The sequence below is a fragment of the Cherax quadricarinatus genome, chromosome 24, assembly GCF_038502225.1.
Source record: "Cherax quadricarinatus isolate ZL_2023a chromosome 24, ASM3850222v1, whole genome shotgun sequence".
Taxonomy (NCBI): Eukaryota; Metazoa; Arthropoda; class Malacostraca; order Decapoda; family Parastacidae; genus Cherax; species Cherax quadricarinatus.
The window spans coordinates 11,916,740-11,942,740 of NC_091315.1; the positions used below are offsets into that span (position 1 = coordinate 11,916,740).

At 46.0% G+C, this 26,001-nt stretch overlaps 1 protein-coding gene across 4 annotated transcripts in view; it reads right to left on the minus strand.

Moving 5' to 3' along the window:
• Positions 1–26,001, minus strand: part of jbug (filamin-type immunoglobulin domains fbug) — a 495,234-nt gene that overhangs the window by 351,007 nt on the left and 118,226 nt on the right. For all 4 annotated transcript variants that reach the window (XM_070088188.1, XM_070088189.1, XM_070088185.1 and 1 more), the window contains one exon: positions 7,402–7,526. In XM_070088188.1, the coding sequence (XP_069944289.1) occupies positions 7,402–7,526 (125 nt within the window). The remainder of the gene's footprint in view (positions 1–7,401; positions 7,527–26,001) is intronic.

Here is a 26,001-nt window from a genome sequence, read left to right on the forward strand (position 1 = left end):
ATTGCAACACGAAAGGCCTAAAGGTATCATTCAACTCCCAGTGTGGTTATTTTGCAAGCTTGTTGAGTTAACACACATTCTGTGCCTCGTAAAGTCTAATGACACACGCTGAAGAATAAGATTTTTGTTGATAAACAAGTTTATGTTGTTAATGTCGTTTCTGAGCCTAACATGGCGGTGCCTACGATCATTGATTAATTAATGTTGATATATACTGTCACCTCATAAATGAAACAAATGTGCTTCTCGTAACAAAGATCTGGTGTCTCAGATGTGGTCGACCTGGCTCAACCATAGTACTGTTTACTAATATATATTCTCATACATGGCCGTCAAGAGAGGAGCACCTACCCTCGCAATCTACTCTACTTAGCTAACATCTGCTTGACTAACATCTGCTTGACTAACATCTGCTTGACTAACATGTACTTGACTAACATGTACTTGACTAACATGTACTTGACTAACATGTACTTGACTAACATGTACTTGACTAACATGTGCTTGACTAACATCTGCTTGACTAACATCTGCTTGACTAACATCTGCTTGACTAACATCTGCTTGACTAACATCTGCTTGACTAACATCTGCTTGACTAACATCTGCTTGACTAACATCTGCTTGACTAACATCTGCTTGACTAACATGTACTTGACTAACATGTACTTGACTAACATGTGCTTGACTAACATGTACTTGACTAACATCTGCTTGACTAACATCTGCTTGACTAACATGTACTTGACTAACATGTGCTTGACTAACATGTACTTGACTAACATCTGCTTGACTAACATCTGCTTGACTAACATGTACTTGACTAACATGTGCTTGACTAACATGTACTTGACTAACATCTGCTTGACTAACATCTGCTTGACTAACATCTGCTTGACTAACATCTGCTTGACTAACATCTGCTTGACTAACATGTACTTGACTAACATGTACTTGACTAACATGTACTTGACTAACATCTGCTTGACTAACATCTGCTTGACTAACATCTGCTTGACTAACATGTACTTGACTAACATGTACTTGACTAACATGTGCTTGACTAACATGTGCTTGACTAACATGTGCTTGACTAACATCTGCTTGACTAACATCTGCTTGACTAACATCTGCTTGACTAACATCTGCTTGACTAACATCTGCTTGACTAACATCTGCTTGACTAACATCTGCTTGACTAACATGTACTTGACTAACATGTATTTGACTAACATGTACTTGACTAACATGTGCTTGACTAACATGTGCTTGACTAACATCTGCTTGACTAACATCTGCTTGACTAACATCTGCTTGACTAACATGTGCTTGACTAACATGTACTTGACTAACATGTGCTTGACTAACATGTACTTGACTAACATGTACTTGACTAACATGTACTTGACTAACATGTGCTTTACTAACATGTACTTGACTAACATGTACTTGACTAACATGTACTTGACTAACATGTGCTTGACTAACATCTGCTTGACTAACATCTGCTTGACTAACATGTACTTGACTAACATGTACTTGACTAACATCTGCTTGACTAACATGTACTTGACTAACATGTACTTGACTAACATGTACTTGACTAACATCTGCTTGACTAACATGTACTTGACTAACATGTACTTGACTAACATCTGCTTGACTAACATGTACTTGACTAACATGTACTTGACTAACATGTACTTGACTAACATGTACTTGACTAACATGTACTTGACTAACATCTGCTTGACTAACATGTGCATGACTAACATCTGCTTGACTAACATCTGCTTGACTAACATCTGCTTGACTAACATCTGCTTGACTAACATGTACTTGACTAACATGTACTTGACTAACATGTACTTGACTAACATGTACTTGACTAACATCTGCTTGACTAACATCTGCTTGACTAACATGTACTTGACTAACATGTGCTTGACTAACATCTGCTTGACTAACATGTACTTGACTAACATGTACTTGACTAACATGTACTTGACTAACATGTACTTGACTAACATGTACTTGACTAACATCTGCTTGACTAACATGTGCTTGACTAACATCTGCTTGACTAACATGTACTTGACTAACATCTGCTTGACTAACATGTACTTGACTAACATCTGCTTGACTAACATGTACTTGACTAACATGTACTTGACTAACATGTACTTGACTAACATGTACTTGACTAACATGTACTTGACTAACATGTACTTGACTAACATCTGCTTGACTAACATCTGCTTGACTAACATCTGCTTGACTAACATGTACTTGACTAACATGTACTTGACTAACATGTACTTGACTAACATGTACTTGACTAACATGTACTTGACTAACATGTACTTGACTAACATGTACTTGACTAACATGTACTTGACTAACATGTGCTTGACTAACATGTGCTTGACTAACATCTGCTTGACTAACATCTGCTTGACTAACATGTACTTGACTAACATGTACTTGACTAACATGTACTTGACTAACATCTGCTTGACTAACATCTGCTTGACTAACATCTGCTTGACTAACATGTACTTGACTAACATCTGCTTGACTAACATGTACTTGACTAACATGTACTTGACTAACATCTGCTTGACTAACATGTACTTGACTAACATATGCTTGACTAACATCTGCTTGACTAACATGTGCTTGACTAACATGTACTTGACTAACATCTGCTCACAAATACACTGCCGCACTACTGAGTAACTGTGAAACATTTCCTGGTGACAAAGTTGGAATCAGTATGGTGAGGGAGACGGCTGCCACAAAACCAGCTTTTATTAAGAACGTCTCACTGTGTGAAGGTTCATCAAGTCATGACTTGTGAACAAAAGAACACTGAACATAATCAATGTTTGTTCTGCAACACCTCTTTCCTTCACTAATTTACTGTTGTACGTCACTTTCCTGAACACGGAGTCTCCCGGTACTGAACACGGAGTCTCCCGGTACTGAACACGGAGTCTCCCGGTACTGAACACGGAGTCTCCCGGTACTGAACACGGAGTCTCCCGGTACTGAACACGAAGTCTCCCGGTACTGAACACGGAGTCTCCCGGTACTGAACACGAAGTCTCCCGGTACTGAACACGGAGTCTCCCGGTACTGAACACGGAGTCTCCCGGTACTGAACACGGAGTCTCCCGGTACTGAACACGGAGTCTCCCGGTACTGAACACGAAGTCCCCCGGTACTGAACACGGAGTCCCCCGGTACTGAACACGAAGTCCCCCGGTACTGAACACGGAGTCCCCCCGTACTGAACACGGAGTCTCCCGGTACTGAACACGGAGTCTCCCGGTACTGAACACGGAGTCTCCCGGTACTGAACACGAAGTCTCCCGGTACTGAACACGGAGTCTCCCGGTATTGAACACGAAGTCTCCCGGTACTGAACACGAAGTCTCCCGGTACTGAACACGAAGTCTCCCGGTACTGAACACGGAGTCTCCCGGTACTGAACACGGAGTCTCCCGGTACTGAACACGGAGTCTCCCGGTACTGAACACGAAGTCCCCCGGTACTGAACACGGAGTCTCCCGGTACTGAACACGAAGTCCCCCGGTACTGAACACGAAGTCCCCCGGTACTGAACACGGAGTCCCCCCGTACTGAACACGGAGTCCCCCCGTACTGAACAGGGAGTCCCCCGGTACTGAACACGGAGTCCCCCGGTACTGAACACGAAGTCCCCCAGTACTGAACACGGAGTCTCCCGGTACTGAACACGAAGTCTCCCGGTACTGAACACGGAGTCTCCCGGTACTGAACACGGAGTCTCCCGGTACTGAACACGGAGTCTCCCGGTACTGAACACGGAGTCTCCCGGTACTGAACACGAAGTCCCCCGGTACTGAACACGAAGTCCCCCAGTACTGAACACGGAGTCTCCCGGTACTGAACACGGAGTCTCCCGGTACTGAACACGAAGTCCCCCGGTACTGAACACGAAGTCCCCCAGTACTGAACACGGAGTCTCCCGGTACTGAACACGGAGTCTCCCGGTACTGAACACGAAGTCCCCCGGTACTGAACACGGAGTCTCCCGGTACTGAACACGAAGTCCCCCGGTACTGAACACGAAGTCCCCCAGTACTGAACACGGAGTCTCCCGGTACTGAACACGGAGTCTCCCGGTACTGAACACGAAGTCCCCCGGTACTGAACACGGAGTCTCCCGGTACTGAACACTCCCGGTACTGAACACGAAGTACTGAACACCCCCGGTACTGAACACGGAGTCTCCCGGTACTGAACACGAAGTCCCCCCGTACTGAACACGGAGTCTCCCGGTACTGAACAGTACTGAACACGGAGTCTCCCGGTACTGAACACGGAGTCTCCCGGTACTGAACACGAAGTCCCCCGGTACTGAACACGGAGTCTCCCGGTACTGAACACGAAGTCCCCCGGTACTGAACACGGAGTCTCCCGGTACTGAACACGAAGTCCCCCGGTACTGAACACGGAGTCTCCCTTTACTGAACACGAAGTCCCCCGGTACTGAACACGGAGTCTCCCTTTACTGAACACGAAGTCCCCCGGTACTGAACACGGAGTCTCCTGGTACTGAACACAGGGTCCAGCTCGAAATACCATTTTCCCGAGCAGATATGCTGTGTGATCTCACTGCGGTGGCCCGGGGTGCTGTGATTATCACTGCTGACACCTCCAGGGGCGCTGTGGTTATAGCTCCTGGGCCTCGCTGTACAACCTGAGTGTCTAACATCTCGCTGTTGATAGCAGATGTGTTGATACAGTATGACTTACCCTGCTTTTATCCCTGACAGAATCTTCACTGTATAGAGAGTTGTGTATGGTGTGGCTCCGCCTGTCCTGTCGTCGACATTATCTGCGCCTCACCTCTGACAGTATACAAGTCTCCATACTGTTGTTTCAGCTTCACACTGTTCCTGACTATGGAGCAGAACTTTTCTCCAGGCTGAGGGACTGACCACCTCATAACTCCGTCTTCCGGAGGTGATGGTTTGATTACATCGTCTTTACATCTCTACAGCTTCTGCTGCCTCTGTACTCGACCGAAGAAGCCTACTGTGTAGACGAAACGTTTCGGAATAAAGATATCTAACTGTCGCACATGTGTCTTATCAACTTCTCAGTATAATACACCATTATTATATTACATGGCTAACACCTGTCGTGTACAAAAGCCTGAATGATTCTTTAGTCAGATTTCATCGTAGAGGTAATTCAGTTGACGTGTGCCTCTGGAGATATGCTCAGCATCATGCTCACCCCAAGGTCCCGTGGCCTGGTGGCTAAAGCTTTCGCTTCACACGGCGAGTGTCTGGGTTCGATTCCCAGCGAGGGTAGAAACATTGGACGTGTTTCTTTACACTGGTTGTCTACGTTCATCCATCAGTAAAATGGGTACCTAGTTGTTATTGGACTGGTGTGGGTCGCATCCTGGGACAAAACTGACCTAATTTGCCCGAAATGCTCAGCATAACCAGCGGGTTTCTATATAGTAGTATGTCTTTGTAGATGAATGGTTCAGAGAACCGACATGTTGCACATGTGTCTAATTTATCAATTATTATAGTAGTATGTCATTGATGTCAGCTAGGACTGTATACCTTGTACATGTACTTGTAGAAATCAAGATATTATTATTAATTATTACTATTAAGTGTGGTTTGCAACCTGTCTGGTGAGTAACTGCTGCCCATATTTACCCATCACATATTTACCCATCACATATTTACCCATCACTCATTTCATAACCTGACACTTGTTAGAGTTAAATTTAAGGAGACACTTGTCTGAGTAATCTTTCATTTTGGTCAGGTCTATCTGCAGCTTTCCACGTCTTCACAGCGTTTTATTCTCCCCATTAATTTTTGGGCATTACAACAGTTTCTACGCTTTATTGACTAAGCGACTAGTATACGACGTTTACACTTGTTGCAGCTCTGCAGTCTCATGTCGTGAAAGGTACTGACACCACAACAATATTCAAGTCGTGGCAACACAAATGGTTGGAAAAGTATCATCACTGGCGCTACTTTTCTTGTTTTAAAACTTCCTATAATCTATACTGTCATTTTCCTGGCCTCTGCCAGTATACCAAGAAACCTCCGTCCCCCCACCCAAAAAAAAAAAAATCACACCATAGCAGCAACTCTGAAAGCACTTTCATGAAACTGAAGCATGTCAACACTAACTACGTACCTTGGTGGGAAAACTTGAAGTAGGGAAGACAAACTTAAACCTACACGCAATGTAAATATAGTAGCCTAGATATACTTACAAATACACACACACACACACACACACACGCATGCGCGCACACACACACACACACACACACACACACACACACACACAGATGACATGAAGTTAATAAGAAGAATTCATTCGATCGAAGACCAGGCAGAACTACAAAGGGATCTGGACAGGCTGCAGACCTGGTCCAGCAATTGGCTACTGGAGTTCAACCCCACCAAGTGCAAAGTCATGAAGATTGGGGAAGGGCAAAGAAGACCGCAGACGGAGTACAGTCTAGGGGGTCAGAGACTACAAACTTCACTCAAGGAAAAAGATCTTGGGGTGAGTATAACACCAGGCACATCTCCTGAAGCGCACATCAACCAAATAACTGCTGCAGCATATGGGCGCCTAGCAAACCTCAGAACAGCATTCCGACATCTTAATAAGGAATCGTTCAGGACCCTGTACACCGTGTACGTTAGGCCCATATTGGAGTATGCGGCACCAGTTTGGAACCCACACCTAGCCAAGCACGTAAAGAAACTAGAGAAAGTGCAAAGGTTTGCAACAAGACTAGTCCCAGAGCTATGGGGTATGTCCTACGAGGAGAGGTTAAGGGAAATCAACCTGACGACACTGGAGGACAGGAGAGATAGGGGGGACATGATAACGACATACAAAATACTGAGAGGAATTGACAAGGTGGACAGAGACAGAATGTTCCAGAGATTGGACACAGCAACAAGGGGACACAGTTGGAAGTTGAAGACACGGATGAATCATATGGATGTTAGGAAGTATTTCTTCAGCCACAGAGTAGTCAGGACGTGGAACAGTTTGGGAAGCGATGTAGTGGAGGCAGGATCCATACATAGCTTTAAGCAGAGGTATGATAAAGCTTACAGTTCAGGGAGAGTGACCTAGTAGCAACCAGTGAAGAGGCGGGGCCAGGAGCTAGGACTCGACCCCTGCAACCTCAACTAGGTGAGTACAACTAGGTGAGATGAGTACACACACACACACACACACACACACACACACACACACACACACACACACACACACACACACACACACACACACACACACACACAACACACACACACACCATACTTGAAGACACACAGGGTGACTCACCTTGAGCCAGGCGAGCATAAGTTTCTTGGGTGGGAACTTGGACTGACCGATCTGGTAGTGCATGATCAGCGACCAGATGAGTCCCAGGATCAGCTTCAGGTTACCGTTGACGATGTCCACGTTACCTGTACACACACACCAGACACTCAGTACATGTACATTATCAATAATAATCAGACCTACATAAACACACAATACAACTTATCATGATACAAGTGACGTCCTCGACAGAATGAACTTATAAGTAGAATAAACTCAAACAAACTGATTCATGATGGCAACTTTATAAATCATCACTTTTCGCTCACGCAGGTTGAAGTTAATTAACTCGTACAAAAATAACCCGCATATAGAAGAGTTTACGACGACGTTTCGGTCCATCTTAGACCACTTACAAAGTCACACGACCAAAACGTCGTAGTAAACTTCTCTCTTGTATGTGCGAATTATTTGTGTATTGTTCCAGTCACGGTATTGTGCCTTTGTTCGTTAATTAACCTGTAAGTTCCTACATGAGCGAAACTTAGGCATCTATGAGACTTTCATGCTACATTAAGAGGCACCTAAGTTCCTCCGTCTTCTAACAACTTGTTCATTTTTCCATATTTACCTTGACCATAATTACTATTGCATTTACTTAGTCTGTTTGGTAAGGTGAAGTCAGGTACCCCGAGCTGGTCAGAGAGCAGGCGACCAGAGTCAGGTACCCCGAGCTGGTCAGAGAGCAGGCGACCAGAGTCAGGTACCCCGAGCTGGTCAGAGAGCAGGCGACCAGAGTCAGGTACCCCGAGCTGGTCAGAGAGCAGGCGACCAGAGTCAGGTACCCCGAGCTGGTCAGAGAGCAGGCGACCAGAGTCAGGTACCCCGAGCTGGTCAGAGAGCAGGCGACCAGTCAGGTACTCCGGAACAATTAACTTATAACAGATACAGCACTTCTTAAATTATAATAATTCAAAGAAAGCGCTAAACCCACAAGGGTCATACAGCGTTGCAGGGTGGGATGTGTTAATGATGAAATATGTGAAGATCAGAGAGAACTGGGGGTGAGTATGCAAGAGACAAGAGTCAGTAAGGATGGTGAGGAGAGATGAAGGGAAAACATAACCAGAGTTGACGGAATAAAACAGTTGCTGACAGAAAGGTAAAGAGGAAGTCTGTATCAAAGGTGAGGCTGTCAGCGAGGAGGTCAGGTACAGTGTGTTAGGGCGGTGACGTCGCCTGAGGTAACCTCTGCGTGTCCGCTGATAGACAGGACAGTCTGTTAAGAGGTAGCGGCTTGTCAAGGGAACGTTATGTATGATTTCAGTGTTTCTGTAACCATTGTTTATTGTTCATGTTACTGTAGTGTGTCCTCTAAGTTGGTTCACTGTTCCTGTGTAGAGTACCATGTCAAGTGCCTTCTGGCTGTCAAGGAATCTGCAGCCAACCCAACACACTCTTCATCCTCTGATCTATGCCAGCGACACAAGTTTCTACTAATTGAGACAGATTTCCATTGCTGAATATAGTGTGTACTTACCTAATTGTGGTTGCAGGGGTCGAGACACAGCTCCTGGCCCCGCCTTGTGTGTGTGTGTGTGTGTGTGTGTGTGTGTGTGTGTGTGTGTGTGTGTGTGTGTGTGTGTGTGTGTGTGTGTGTGTATGCCTCTCAGATTGCAGGGAGCGAGCTCACCCTCTTGGTCCACCCTCTTAAATTTTTAATGTAGTTATCTTCCACTTCCACTTACTGCTCTTTTCTTGGAGGTTACCTCAGATTCCTATGGATGATCTGGGTGTGGAATTATGAACCATGGTATCTAGTCTATACCCTGGAGTATCTTGTAGTTGTGATCATATCCACCATCGTTCCTCCAGTGACGTAAGGTCTGAACCTAACTCGTATATTCTTTGTTCGTTGCTGGTTCTCAACTCAGGCACCAGGGTGAATGGACTCGTGGCACCTGGGTCAATGGGTCTCTCATACGGGTTAAAACGTGTTGTGAACCAGTCTCTCTCAAGGTTCATGACTGTCACTCATGTTTGCTGGCACTGTTTGTGCTATACACACACACATACACACACTGTGGAAGGGAGAATGTTGTGGTGTTTGCCAGCTGGTGTGACAGCAGGTCAAGGGTAGTACTACTTGCTGCCTCACAAGTGAGAGGCTCGGCGCAGGTCACGCAGGTCACACACCTGTGCAGGTCACAGGTCATCTTGTGGCCTCTTAATGACCTACTCTGCGGCACGCTCTCATTTTCTAAGACATCAGTGTTCTCACCAGTCATCAGTGTTCTCACCAGTCATCAGTGTTCTCACCAATCATCAGTGTTCTCACCAGTCATCAGTGTTCTCACCAGTCATCAGTGTTCTCACTAGCCATCAGTGTTCTCACCAGTCATCAGTGTTCTCACTAGCCATCAGTGTTCTCACCAGTCATCAGTGTTCTCACCAATCATCAGTGTTCTCACCAGTCATCAGTGTTCTCACCAGTCATCAGTGTTCTCACCAGTCATCAGTGTTCTCACCAGTCATCAGTGTTCTCACTAGCCATCAGTGTTCTCACCAGTCATCAGTGTTCTCACCAGTCATCAGTGTTCTCACCAGTCATCAGTGTTCTCACCAGTCATCAGTGTTCTCACCAGTCATCAGTGTTCTCACCAGTCATCAGTGTTCTCACCAGTCATCAGTGTTCTCACCAGTCATCAGTGTTCTCGCTAGCCATCAGTGTTCTCACCAGTCATCAGTGTTCTCACCAGTCATCAGTGTTCTCACCAGTCATCAGTGTTCTCACCAATCAGTGTTCTCACCAGTCATCAGTGTTCTCACTAGCCATCAGTGTTCTCACCAGTCATCAGTGTTCTCACCAGTCATCAGTGTTCTCACCAGTCATCAGTGTTCTCACCAGTCATCAGTGTTCTCACCAGTCATCAGTGTTCTCACCAGTCATCAGTGTTCTCACCAATCATCAGTGTTCTCACTAGCCATCAGTGTTCTCACCAGTCATCAGTGTTCTCACCAATCATCAGTGTTCTCACCAGTCATCAGTGTTCTCACCAGTCATCAGTGTTCTCACCAGTCATCAGTGTTCTCACTAGCCATCAGTGTTCTCACTAGCCATCAGTGTTCTCACTAGCCATCAGTGTTCTCACCAGTCATCAGTGTTCTCACTAGCCATCAGTGTTCTCACCAGTCATCAGTGTTCTCACCAATCATCAGTGTTCTCACCAATCATCAGTGTTCTCACCAGTCATCAGTGTTCTCACTAGCCATCAGTGTTCTCACTAGCCATCAGTGTTCTCACCAGTCATCAGTGTTCTCACTAGCCATCAGTGTTCTCACTAGCCATCAGTGTTCTCACTAGCCATCAGTGTTCTCACCAGTCATCAGTGTTCTCACTAGCCATCAGTGTTCTCACTAGCCATCAGTGTTCTCACCAGTCATCAGTGTTCTCACTAGCCATCAGTGTTCTCACTAGCCATCAGTGTTCTCACCAGTCATCAGTGTTCTCACCAATCATCAGTGTTCTCACCAATCAGTGTTCTCAGGTTTTCACGGTTGCGACTACAACACTGAACACCAGCCTACATCAGCATTGTGAGGTAGACACTCAAATATCAGACCCTGTTTGTAGATAAGAAGGTAATGCGGAGAATGCAAGCTGACGCAGACCAGGTGAGACTACAAAGGGATCTGGACAGGCTGCAAGCCTGGTCCAACAAATGGCTCCTGGAGTTTAACTCCCACCAAGGGCAAAATCATGAAGCTTGGGAAGGACAAAGAAGACCGCAGACTGAGTACATGTTTGTGGGTCAAAAAGTGCAAACCTCACTCGTGGAAAAGGATCTTGGGGTGAGCATCATACCGAGCACATCCCCTGAGGCGCACATCAACCAAACAACTGCTGCAGCGTATGGGCGCCGAGCAAACCTAACAATAGCGTTTCTGCGTCTAAGGAGTCATTCAATACATTCGTTGAAGTGTACGTCAGGTCCGTACCGGAGTATGCAGCACCAGAATGGAACCCACACCTGGTCAAACGTGTCAAAAAATTAGAAAAAGTGCAAAGGTTAGAAACAATACTAGTTCCGGAGCTAAGGGGTATGTCCTATGAGCAGACGTTAAGGGAGAGCGTATAAAATACTGAGAGGAATTAACGGGGTGGACAGGGACAGAATGTTCCAGAGATGGGACACAACAAGCGGCCACAACTGGAATTTGAAAACTCAGACGAGTCACAGGGATGTTAGGAAGTAATAATTCTGCACTAGAGTTGTCAGGAAGTGGAACAATATGGAGAGTGATGTAGAAGAGGCAGAATCCATACAAAGCTTTAAGGAGAGGTACGATAAGGCTCTGAGAGCAGGGAGAGAGTGGACCTAGTAGTGACCAGCGAAGAGGTGGGGCCAGGAGCTGCGATTCGACCACTGCAACCGCAAATGAATGAGTACAAACAGTCGAGTACACAAAGCAGCGGACACACATGCGACAACTATTTAACCAGGTACTCGCACGTTATTTAAATGTCAATGTAGCCTGTGCTAGACTTATCCAGGGTAGTTAGGCAGGCTGTTACAACACTGGTAGTTAGGCTGTTACAACACTGGTAGTTAGGCAGGCTGTTACAACACTGGTAGTTAGGCAGGCTGTTACAACACTGGTAGGCAGGCTGTTACAACACTGGTAGTTAGGCAGGCTGTTACAACACTGGTAGTTAGGCAGGCTGTTACAACACTGGTTAGGCAGGCTGTTACAACACTGGTTAGGCAGGCTGTTACAACACTGGTAGTTAGGCAGGCTGTTACAACACTGGTAGTTAGGCAGGCTGTTACAACACTGGTAGTTAGGCAGGCTGTTACAACACTGGTAGTTAGGCAGGCTGTTACAACACTGGTAGTTAGGCAGGCTGTTACAACACTGGTAGTTAGGCAGGCTGTTACAACACTGGTAGTTAGGCAGGCTGTTACAACACTGGTAGTTAGGCAGGCTGTTACAACACTGGTAGTTAGGCAGGCTGTTACAACACTGATAGTTAGGCAGGCTGTTACAACACTGGTAGTTAGGCAGGCTGTTAAAACACTGGTAGTTAGGCTGTTTGTTACAACACTGGTAGTTAGGCTGTTTGTTACAACACTGGTAGTTAGGCTGTTTGTTACAACACTGGTAGCTAGGCAGGCTGTTACAACACTGGTAGTTAGGCTGTTTGTTACAACACTGGTAGTTAGGCAGGCTGTTACAACACTGGTAGTTAGGCAGGCTGTTACAACACTGGTAGTTAGGCAGGCTGTTACAACACTGGTAGTTAGGCAGGCTGTTACAACACTGGTAGTTAGGCAGGCTGTTACAACACTGGTAGTTAGGCAGGCTGTTACAACACTGGTAGTTAGGCAGGCTGTTACAACACTGGTAGTTAGGCAGGCTGTTACAACACTGGTAGTTAGGCAGGCTGTTACAACACTGGTAGTTAGGCTGTTTGTTACAACACTGGTAGTTAGGCTGTTTGTTACAACACTGGTAGTTAGGCAGGCTGTTACAACACTGGTAGTTAGGCAGGCTGTTACAACACTGGTAGTTAGGCAGGCTGTTACAACACTGGTAGTTAGGCTGTTACAACACTGGTAGTTAGGCAGGCTGTTACAACACTGGTAGTTAGGCTGTTTGTTACAACACTGGTAGTTAGGCTGTTACAACACTGGTAGTTAGGCTGTTACAACATTGGTAGTTAGGCAGGCTGTTTGTTACAACACTGGTAGTTAGGCTGTTTGTTACAACACTGGTAGTTAGGCAGGCTGTTACAACATTGGTAGTTCGGCTGTTTGTTACAACACTGGTAGTTAGGCAGGCTGTTACAACACTGGTAGTTAGGCTGTTTGTTACAACACTGGTAGTTAGGCTGTTACAACACTGGTAGTTAGGCTGTTACAACATTGGTAGTTAGGCAGGCTGTTACAACACTGGTAGTTAGGCTGTTTGTTACAACACTGGTAGTTAGGCTGCTTGTTACAACACTGGTAGTTAGGCAGGCTGTTACAACACTGGTAGTTAGGCTGCTTGTTACAACACTGGTAGTTAGGCAGGCTGTTACACTGGTAGTTAGGCTGCTTGTTACAACACTGGTAGGCAGGCTGTTACAACACTGGTAGTTAGGCAGGCTGTTACAACACTGGTAGTTAGGCAGGCTGTTACAACACTGGTAGTTAGGCAGGCTGTTACAACACTGGTAGTTAGGCTGCTTGTTACAACACTGGTAGTTAGGCAGGCTGTTACACTGGTAGTTAGGCTGCTTGTTACAACACTGGTAGGCAGGCTGTTACAACACTGGTAGTTAGGCAGGCTGTTACAACACTGGTAGGCAGGCTGTTACAACACTGGTAGTTAGGCAGGCTGTTACAACACTGGTAGTTAGACAAAACAGCCAACACTTGCTAGCTCATGTTGCAGAGTAACTTACAAAATTCAACATGACCATGCAATATACAAGCAATAAGATCACAGTAAACAGGTGATACCACAATATGTAAAATAGTGAAAAAAACAGTGATATTCCAAGCGCTTCCGTAATTTATCATATGATGTCAGAATCACACAATATATATATATATATATATATATATATATATATATATATATATATATATATATATATATATATATATATATATATAATGTCGTGCCGAATAGGTAAAACTTGATATTTTGGTTTAAATAGCAAAGCTCTTCTTGCTGAATAAGGCAAGCGAAAATTTGTGTATGCAATAATTTCGCAAAAATTCTGAACCTAACGAAAAAAAATATATTTCATTGTGTTTGTTTATTAATAAATTATTGTAAGCTTATCTAAAATATATTTAGTTGGATTAGGCTATATTAAATTGCGCTTGTTATAATGTTAGGTAAGTTTTCTAAAGTTCTTTTGGTACAAAATTATTAATTTTTACATTAACAGAAATGAAATATACATATCTTTACACGTATACCTGGAGAGAGTTTCGGGGGCCAACGCCCCCGCGGCCCGGTCTGATACCAGGCCTAGTGGTGGATCATGGTCCGATCAACCAGGCTGTTACTGCTGGCAGCACGCAAACTGATGTACGAACCACAGCTCGGCTGGTCAGGTACTGACTTTAGGTGCCTGTCCAGTGCCTTGAAGACATCCAGGGGTCTATTGGTAATCCCCTTTATGTATGCTGGGAGGCAGTTGAAGAGTCTTGGGCCCCGGACACTTATTGTGTTGTCTGTCAGTGTACTCGTGGCGCCTCTGCTTTTCATTGGATGAATGTTGCATCTCCTGCCGAGTCTTTTGCTTTCATAGGGAGTGATTTTCATGTGCAAGTTTGGTACCAATCCCCCTAGGATTTTCCAAGTGTATATTATGTATCTCTCTCGCCTGCGTTCTAAGGAATACAGATCAAGGACCTTCAACTGTTCCCAGTAGTTTAGGTGCCTTATCGTACTTATATGTGCCGTGAAAGTTCTTTGTACACTCTCCAGGTCAGCAATTTCGCCTGCCTTGAAGAGGATAGTTAGTGTACAGCAGTATTCCAGCCTAGAGAGAACCAGCGACTTGAAGAGAATCATCATGGGCTTGGCGTCCCTAGTTTTGAAAGTTCTCATTATCCATCCCATCATTTGCCTATCAGATACGGTAGATGCATTGTTGTGGTCCAAGAGCTAGATCTCACCACACTCAAACTCAAATTAATAACTAAAATTAGATTAATTACATAGGTAATTGCAAACAGTCACGCGCGCGCGCACACACATACATCGTCAAAGCACATGAGAAAGCTTACTGCACGTGCAGCTTCGTAGGAGCGCGTTTTATGGTCTAGGAAAGCTTACCGCTTGTACGGCTAAGTCTGAGGTTCACATGGGAGGTAAAACAACTGAGCTGTGAGTGCCGTGTTGCAGTTGACAATGCAATAGCTGCTTGGTAGTTTAACGATAGCACCTCGTCTCGTAAATTACACCTCGCTATTAATCTTAAACATTTCATTAATAAATAATAACCATGAAGATAAATTAATACATCTGTCAACTTATATAAACGCTAAAGAAACGAATGTACAAAATCTGTCGGTTATTATAAATGTGGCAACTGAACAGGAAGTCGATAACCGCACTTTGTCGTCACTTTCTGATATCTCGATACTTTCCCGGGTACTTAATGATAACAGTCGTCAACGTTTACACAGTCAGCTTTAACGAGTCACACCCATTTTTTTTTTCAAACATCAAACACAGGCATCACAGAGAAAGGATGTCTTTGTTTACACTACACCAGGCTAAGATAAGTGACTTGCTAGCAACTGGCTGATGAAGTCCTCAGTGATGACTTCCACTACTCGTAGTGAAGGCAGCTTCCCTCTTGCTTGCTCCTATATATCTACATGATTTACAACTGTTATATGTACATCTACATGATTTACAGCTGTTATATGTACATCTACATGATTTACAGCTGTTATATGTACATCTACATGATTTACAGCTGTTATATGTACATCTACATGATTTACAACTGCTATATGTACATCTACATGATTTACAGCTGTCTCTCTACATGATTTACATCTGCTATATGCACCCCTACATAATTTTCAGCTGCTACATGTACTTCTACATAATTTACAGCTGATATATGTACCTCTACATGAATTACTTCTGCTGTATGTACTTCTACATGAATTACTTCTGCTGTATGTACTTCTACATGAATTACTTCTGCTGTATGTACTTCTACATGAATTACTTCTGCTGTATGTACTTCAACATGAATTACTTCTGCTGTATGTACTTCTACATGAATTACTTCTGCTGTATGTACTTCTACATGAATTACTTCTGCTGTATGTACTTCAACATGAATTACTTCTGCTGTATGTACTTCTACATGAATTACTTCTGCTGTATGTACTTCTACATGATCTACACAAATAACATTCTTACACAACACACAATGTTAAGTTAGACATAAGATTTAACAACTAGGAGACTATGTTGCAAAATGAATTGTTTGCCATCTTAATGGTGCTAAAGTTATGACACTGAGCTTAACTATGATTATCGTTGATTCTATGTCATCAATGAAGGATCTTGACTCGAGTAATGACTAACATGTTTATTGGAGAAACCTGATGTAAATACACCAAATCGGATAAAAAAGAATTAATGTTGAGGATTCCATCACGCACAAAATTACTCCTTCACGATAAAGTTAGTAAGTTGGCCAACGTACCCTGAAGGGAAACGGAGAATATAACGTTGGTGTATCTGTGTCTAGCATCAGGAATAATATTAGGAGAGAAATAAATAAAGAAAGTGAATGCCATAAGAATGGAGTCAGAAGCCTAAGTATATATATAATCCACTAGGACAACATGAACATACATATATACGTTTATGGAGCAACTTGCAATGTGAACACTGATTGAGGTTGTAGTGGTCAGGCTTAGGCTTGGCCACTACGACGTGTGTGTATCTGACACAGACACACACACGATCCAGCTATATACAACTTAAGTGGTTAACCTCATGGTCACTTCCTTCACTGTCCACTTATTAAGGAATATATACAGTATAATAACGCATGTGAAATGTCAAGGTATCTTATTAATGAAAACAAGATACCAGACATATTGAGCAAGTGTCCTCAATTGCTTGCAACAGATAAGACAGCTGTAAATACAAGTCTAGCTGTACTCCTTTCAACTCCTTTATGGGCCTAGTTCCTAGGCCTTTTGTATATCAACATACTCCTGCGCTGCCACCCACAGGATGGGTAGGAGGTGCACACATCTATATCTAACATGGTTCCTACACACCACACCAACAACAGTCTTCTACACGTGGAGCCAAGCAAGTACAAATAAAGCCAAACAAGTACAAATAAAGCCAAACAAGTACAAATAAAGCCAAACAAGTACAAATAAAGCCAAACAAGTACAAATAAAGCAAAACAAGTACACATGAAACTACCTGTATCCAGACGGGAGACTAATGTTATGTTAGTGTGATAATCTGTGATGACACACTTTCACTCTCAACACTGTCCTCCAGTGACTATAACACTCTCAACACTGTCCTCCAGTGACTACAACACCCTCAACACTGTCCTCCAGTGACTACAACACTCTCAACACTGTCCTCCAGTGACTACAACACTCTCAACACTGTCCTCCAGTGACTACAACACTCTCAACACTGTCCTCCAGTGACTACAACACTCTCAACACTGTCCTCCAGTGACTACAACACTCTCAACACTGTCCTCCAGTGACTACAACACTCTCAACACTGTCCTCCAGTGACTACAACACTCTCAACACTGTCCTCCAGTGACTACAACACTCTCAACACTGTCCTCCGGTGACTACAACACTCTCAACACTGTCCTCCAGTGACTACAACACTCTCAACACTGTCCTCCGGTGACTACAACACTCTCAACACTGTCCTCCAGTGACTACAACACTCTCAACACTGTCCTCCGGTGACTACAACACTCTCAACACTGTCCTCCAGTGACTACAACACTCTCAACACTGTCCTCCAGTGACTACAACACTCTCAACACTGTCCTCCAGTGACTACAACACTCTCAACACTGTCCTCCAGTGACTACAACACTCTCAACACTGTCCTCCAGTGACTACAACACCCTCAACACTGTCCTCCAGTGACTACAACACTCTCAACACTGTCCTCCAGTGACTACAACACCCTCAACACTGTCCTCCGGTGACTACAACACTCTCAACACTGTCCTCCGGTGACTACAACACTCTCAACACTGTCCTCCAGTGACTACAACACTCTCAACACTGTCCTCCAGTGACTACAACACTCTCAACACTGTCCTCCGGTGACTACAACACTCTCAACACTGTCCTCCAGTGACTACAACACTCTCAACACGGTCCTCCAGTGACTACAACACTCTCAACACTGTCCTTCGGTGACTACAACACTTGCAACACTGTCCTCCAGTGACTACAACACTCTCAACACGGTCCTCCAGTGACTACAACACTCTCAACACTGTCCTTCGGTGACTACAACACTTGCAACACTGTCCTCCAGTGACTACAACACTCTCAACACTGTCCTCCAGTGACTACAACACTCTCAACACTGTCCTCCAGTGACTACAACACTCTCAACACTGTCCTCCGGTGACTACAACACTCTCAACACTGTCCTCCAGTGACTACAACACTCTCAACACTGTCCTCCAGTGACTACAACACTCTCAACACTGTCCTCCAGTGACTACAACACTCTCAACACTGTCCTCCAGTGACTACAACACTCTCAACACGGTCCTCCAGTGACTACAACACTCTCAACACTGTCCTTCGGTGACTACAACACTTGCAACACTGTCCTCCAGTGACTACAACACTCTCAACACTGTCCTCCAGTGACTACAACACTCTCAACACTGTCCTACCGTGACTACAGCACTCTCAACACTGTCCTCCAGTGACTACAACACTCTCAACACTGTCCTCCAGTGACTACAACACTCTCAACACTGTCCTCCAGTGACTACAACACTCTCAACACTGTCCTCCAGTGACTACAACACTCTCAACACTGTCCTCCAGAGACTACAACACTCTCAACACTGTCCTCCGGTGACTACAACACTTGCAACACTGTCCTCCGGTGACTACAACACTCTCAACACTGTCCTACCGTGACTACAGCACTCGCAACACTGTCCTCCAGTAACTGCAACACTCTCAACACTGTCCTCCGGTGACTACAACACTCAACACTGTCCTCCAGTGACTGCAACACTCTCAACACTGTCCTCCAGTGACTACAACACTCTCAACACTGTCCTCCGGTGACTACAACACTCGCAACACTGTCCTCCAGTGACTACAACACTCTCAACACTGTCCTCCGGTGACTACAACACTCGCAACACTGTCCTCCGGTGACAACAACACTTGCAACAATGTCCTCCGGTGACAACACTTGCAACACTGTCCTCCGGTGAAAACAACACTTGCAACACTGTCCTCCGGTGACTACAACACTCGCAACATTGTCCTCCGGTGACTACAACACTTGCAACACTGTCCTCCGGTGACTACAACACTTGCAACACTGTCCTCCGGTGACTACAACACTTGCAACACTGTCCTCCGGTGACTACAACACTTGCAACACTGTCCTCTGGTAACTTCAACACTTGCAACACTGTCCAGCGGTGACTACAACACTTGTAACACTGTCCTCCGGTGACTACAACACTCTCAACACTGTCCTCCAGTGACTACAACACTCTCAACACTGTCCTCCAGTGACTACAACACTCTCAACACTGTCCTCCAGTGACTACAACACTCTCAACACTGTCCTCCAGTGACTACAACACTCTCAACACTGTCCTCCAGTGACTACAACACTCTCAACACTGTCCTCCAGTGACTACAACACTCTCAACACTGTCCTCCAGTGACTACAACACTCTCAACACTGTCCTCCGGTGACTACAACACTCTCAACACTGTCCTCCAGTGACTACAACACTCTCAACACTGTCCTCCAGTGACTACAACACTCTCAACACTGTCCTCCAGTGACTACAACACTCTCAACACTGTCCTCCGGTGACTACAACACACTCAACACTGTCCTCCAGTGACTACAACACTCTCAACACTGTCCTCCGGTGACTACAACACTCTCAACACTGTCCTCCGGTGACTACAACACTCTCAACACTGTCCTCCAGTGACTACAACACTCTCAACACTGTCCTCCAGTGACTACAACACTCTCAACACTGTCCTCCGGTGACTACAACACTCTCAACACTGTCCTCCGGTGACTACAACACTCTCAACACTGTCCTCCAGTGACTACAACACTCTCAACACTGTCCTCCGGTGACTACAACACACTCAACACTGTCCTCCAGTGACTACAACACTCTCAACACTGTCCTCCAGTGACTACAACACTCTCAACACTGTCCTCCGGTGACTACAACACACTCAACACTGTCCTCCAGTGACTACAACACTCTCAACACGGTCCTCCAGTGACTACAACACTCTCAACACTGTCCTCCGGTGACTACAACACTCAACACTGTCCTCCAGTGACTACAACACTCTCAACACTATCCTCCAGTGACTACAACACTCTCAACACTGTCCTCCGGTGACTACAACACTCTCAACACTGTCCTCCAGTGACTACAACACTCTCAACACGGTCCTCCAGTGACTACAACACTCTCAACACTGTCCTCCGGTGACTACAACACTCTCAACACTGTCCTCCAGTGACTACAACACTCTCAACACTGTCCTCCAGTGACTACAACACTCTCAACACTGTCCTCCAGTGACTACAACACTCTCAACACTGTCCTCCGGTGACTACAACACTCTCAACACTGTCCTCCGGTGACTACAACACTCAACACTGTCCTCCAGTGACTACAACACTCTCAACACTATCCTCCAGTGACTACAACACTCTCAACACTGTCCTCCGGTGACTACAACACTCTCAACACTGTCCTCCAGTGACTACAACACTCTCAACACTGTCCTCCGGTGACTACAACACTCTCAACACTGTCCTCCAGTGACTACAACACTCTCAACACTGTCCTCCAGTGACTACAACACTCTCAACACTGTCCTCCGGTGATTACAACACTCTCAACACTGTCCTCCAGTGACTACAACACTCTCAACACTGTCCTCCGGTGACTACAACACTCTCAACACTGTCCTCCAGTGACTACAACACTCTCAACACTGTCCTCCAGTGACTACAACACTCTCAACACTGTCCTCCGGTGATTACAACACTCTCAACACTGTCCTCCAGTGACTACAACACTCTCAACACTGTCCTCCGGTGACTACAACACTCTCAACACTGTCCTCCGGTGACTACAACACTCTCAACACTGTCCTCCAGTGACTACAACACTCTCAACACTGTCCTCCGGTGACTACAACACTCTCAACACTGTCCTCCAGTGACTACAACACTCTCAACACTGTCCTCCAGTGACTACAACACTCTCAACACTGTCCTCCAGTGACTACAACACTCTCAACACTGTCCTCCAGTGACTACAACACTCTCAACACTGTCCTCCAGTGACTACAACACTCTCAACACTGTCCTCCAGTGACTACAACACTCTCAACACTGTCCTCCAGTGACTACAACACTCTCAACACTGTCCTCCAGTGACTACAACACTCTCAACACTGTCCTCCGGTGACTACAACACTCTCAACACTGTCCTCCGGTGACTACAACACTTTCAACACCGTCCTACCGTGACTACAGCACTCGCAACACTGTCCTCCGGTGACAACAACACTTGCAACAATGTCCTCCGGTGACTACAACACTCGCAACACTGTCCTCCAGTGACTACAACACTTGCAACACTGTCCTCCGGTGACAACACTTGCAACACTGTGCTCCAGTGACTACAACACTCGCAACACTGTCCTCCGGTGACTACAACACTCGCAACACTGTCCTCCGGTGACAACAACACTTGCAACAATGTCCTCCGGTGACTACAACACTCGCAACACTGTCCTCCAGTGACTACAACACTTGCAACACTGTCCTCCGGTGACAACACTTGCAACACTGTCCTCCGGTGACAACAACATTTGCACCACTGTCCTCCGGTGACTAAAATACTTGCAACACTGTCCTCCGGTGACAACACTTGCAACACTGTCCTCCGGTGACACTTGCAACACTGTCCTCCGGTGACAACAACACTTGCAACACTGTCCTCCGGTGACTACAACACTCGCAACATTGTCCTCCGGTGACTACAACACTTGCAACACCGTCCTCCGGTGACTACAACACTTGCAACACTGTCCTCCGGTGACTACAACACTTGCAACACTGTCCTCCGATGACTACAACACTTGTAACACTGTCCTGCGGTGACTACAACACTTGCAACACTGTCCTGCGGTGACTACAACACTTGCAACACTGTCCTCCAGTGACTACAACACACTCGAACACTGTCCTCCAGTGACTACAACACTCTCAACACTGTCCTCCAGTGACTACAACACTCTCAACACTGTCCTCCAGTGACTACAACACTCTCAACACTGTCCTCCAGTGACTACAACACTCTCAACACTGTCCTCCAGTGACTACAACACTCTCAACACTGTCCTCCAGTGACTACAACACTCTCAACACTGTCCTCCAGTGACTACAACACTCTCAACACTGTCCTCCAGTGACTACAACACTCTCAACGCTGTCCTCCAGTGACTACAACACTCTCAACACTGTCCTCCGGTGACTACAACACTCTCAACACTGTCCTCCAGTGACTACAACACTCTCAACACTGTCCTCCAGTGACTACAACACTCTCAACACTGTCCTCCAGTGACTACAACACTCTCAACACTGTCCTCCAGTGACTACAACACCCTCAACACTGTCCTCCGGTGACTACAACACTCTCAACACTGTCCTCCAGTGACTACAACACTCTCAACACTGTCCTCCAGTGACTACAACACTCTCAACACTGTCCTCCAGTGACTACAACACTCTCAACGCTGTCCTCCAGTGACTACAACACTCTCAACGCTGTCCTCCAGTGACTACAACACTCTCAACGCTGTCCTCCAGTGACTACAACACTCTCAACACTGTCCTCCAGTGACTACAACACTCTCAACACTGTCCTCCAGTGACTACAACACTCTCAACACTGTCCTCCAGTGACTACAACACTCTCAACACTGTCCTCCAGTGACTACAACACCCTCAACACTGTCCTCCGGTGACTACAACACTCTCAACACTGTCCTCCAGTGACTACAACACTCTCAACACTGTCCTCCAGTGACTACAACACTCTCAACACTGTCCTCCAGTGACTACAACACTCTCAACACTGTCCTCCAGTGACTACAACACTCTCAACACTGTCCTCCGGTGACTACAACACTCTCAACACTGTCCTCCGGTGACTACAACACTCTCAACACTGTCCTCCAGTGACTACAACACTCTCAACACTGTCCTCCAGTGACTACAACACTCTCAACACTGTCCTCCGGTGACTACAACACTCTCAACACTGTCCTCCAGTGACTACAGCACTCGCAACACTGTCCTCCAGTGACTACAACACTCTCAACACTGTCCTCCAGTGACTACAACACTCTCAACACTGTCCTCCAGTGACTACAACACTCTCAACACTGTCCTCCGGTGACTACAACACTCTCAACACTGTCCTCCGGTGACTACAACACTCGCAACACTGTCCTCCGGTGACAACAACACTTGCAACAATGTCCTCCGGTGACTACAACACTCGCAACACTGTCCTCCAGTGACTACAACACTTACAACACTGTCCTCCTGTGACAACACTTGCAACACTGTCCTCCGGTGACAACACTTGCAACACTGTCCTCCGGTGACAACACTTGCAACGCTGTCCTCCGGTGACAACACTTGCAACACTGTCCTCCGGTGACAACAACACTCGCAACATTGTCCTCCGGTGCCTACAACACTTGCAACACTGTCCTCCGGTGACTACAACACTTGCAACACTGTCCTCCGGTGACTACAACACTCTCAACACTGTCCTCCGGTGACTACAACACTCTCAACACTGTCCTCCAGTGACTACAACACTCTCAACACTGTCCTCCGGTGACTACAACACTCTCAACACTGTCCTCCAGTGACTACAACACTCTCAACACTGTCCTCCGGTGACTACAACACTTGCAACACTGTCCTCCAGTGACTACAACACTCTCAACACTGTCCTCCAGTGACTACAACACTTGCAACACTGTCCTCCAGTGACTACAACACTCTCAACACTGTCCTCCGGTGACTACAACACTCTCAACACGGTCCTCCGGTGACTACAACACTCTCAACAAGGTCCTCCAGTGACTACAACACTCAACACTGTCCTCCGGTGACAACAACAATTGCAACACTGTCCTCCGGTGACTACAACACTCGCAACACTGTCCTCCAGTGGCTACAACACTTGCAACACTGTCCTCCGGTGACAACAACACTTGCAACACTGTCCTCCGGTGACTACAACACTTGCAACACTGTCCTCCGGTGACTACAACACTTGCAACACTGTCCTACGGTGACTACAACACTTGCAACACTGTCCTCCGGTGAGTACAACACTTGCAACACTGTCCACCGGTGACTACAACACTCTCAACACTGTCCTCCAGTGACTACAACACTCTCAACACTGTCCTCCAGTGACTACAACACTCTCAACACTGTCCTCCAGTGACTACAACACTCTCAACACTGTCCTCCAGTGACTACAACACTCTCAACACTGTCCTCCAGTGACTACAACACTCTCAACACTGTCCTCCAGTGACTACAACACCCTCAACACTGTCCTCCGGTGACTACAACACTCTCAACACTGTCCTCCAGTGACTACAACACTCTCAACACTGTCCTCCAGTGACTACAACACTCTCAACACTGTCCTCCAGTGACTACAACACTCTCAACACTGTCCTCCAGTGACTACAACACTCTCAACACTGTCCTCCAGTGACTACAACACTCTCAACACTGTCCTCCGGTGACTACAACACTCTCAACACTGTCCTCCAGTGACTACAACACTCTCAACACTGTCCTCCAGTGACTACAACACTCTCAACACTGTCCTCCAGTGACTACAACACTCTCAACACTGTCCTCCAGTGACTACAACACTCTCAACCCTGTCCTCCAGTGACTACAACACTCTCAACACTGTCCTCCAGTGACTACAACACTCTCAACACTGTCCTCCAGTGACTACAACACTCTCAACACTGTCCTCCAGTGACTACAACACTCTCAACACTGTCCTCCAGTGACTACAACACTCTCAACACTGTCCTCCAGTGACTACAACACTCTCAACACTGTCCTCCAGTGACTACAACACTCTCAACACTGTCCTCCAGTGACTACAACACTCTCAACACTGTCCTCCGGTGACTACAACACTCTCAACACTGTCCTCCAGTGACTACAACACTCTCAACGCTGTCCTCCAGTGACTACAACACTCTCAACACTGTCCTCCAGTGACTACAACACTCTCAACACTGTCCTCCGGTGACTACAACACTCTCAACACTGTCCTCCAGTGACTACAACACTCTCAACGCTGTCCTCCAGTGACTACAACACTCTCAACACTGTCCTCCAGTGACTACAACACTCTCAACACTGTCCTCCAGTGACTACAACACTCTCAACACTGTCCTCCAGTGACTACAACACTCTCAACACTGTCCTCCAGTGACTACAACACTCTCAACACTGTCCTCCAGTGACTACAACACTCTCAACACTGTCCTCCGGTGACTACAACACTCTCAACACTGTCCTCCAGTGACTACAGCACTCTCAACACTGTCCTCCAGTGACTACAGCACTCTCAACACTGTCCTCCAGTGACTACAACACTCTCAACACTGTCCTCCAGTGACTACAACACTCTCAACACTGTCCTCCGGTGACTACAACACTCTCAACACTGTCCTCCAGTGACTACAACAC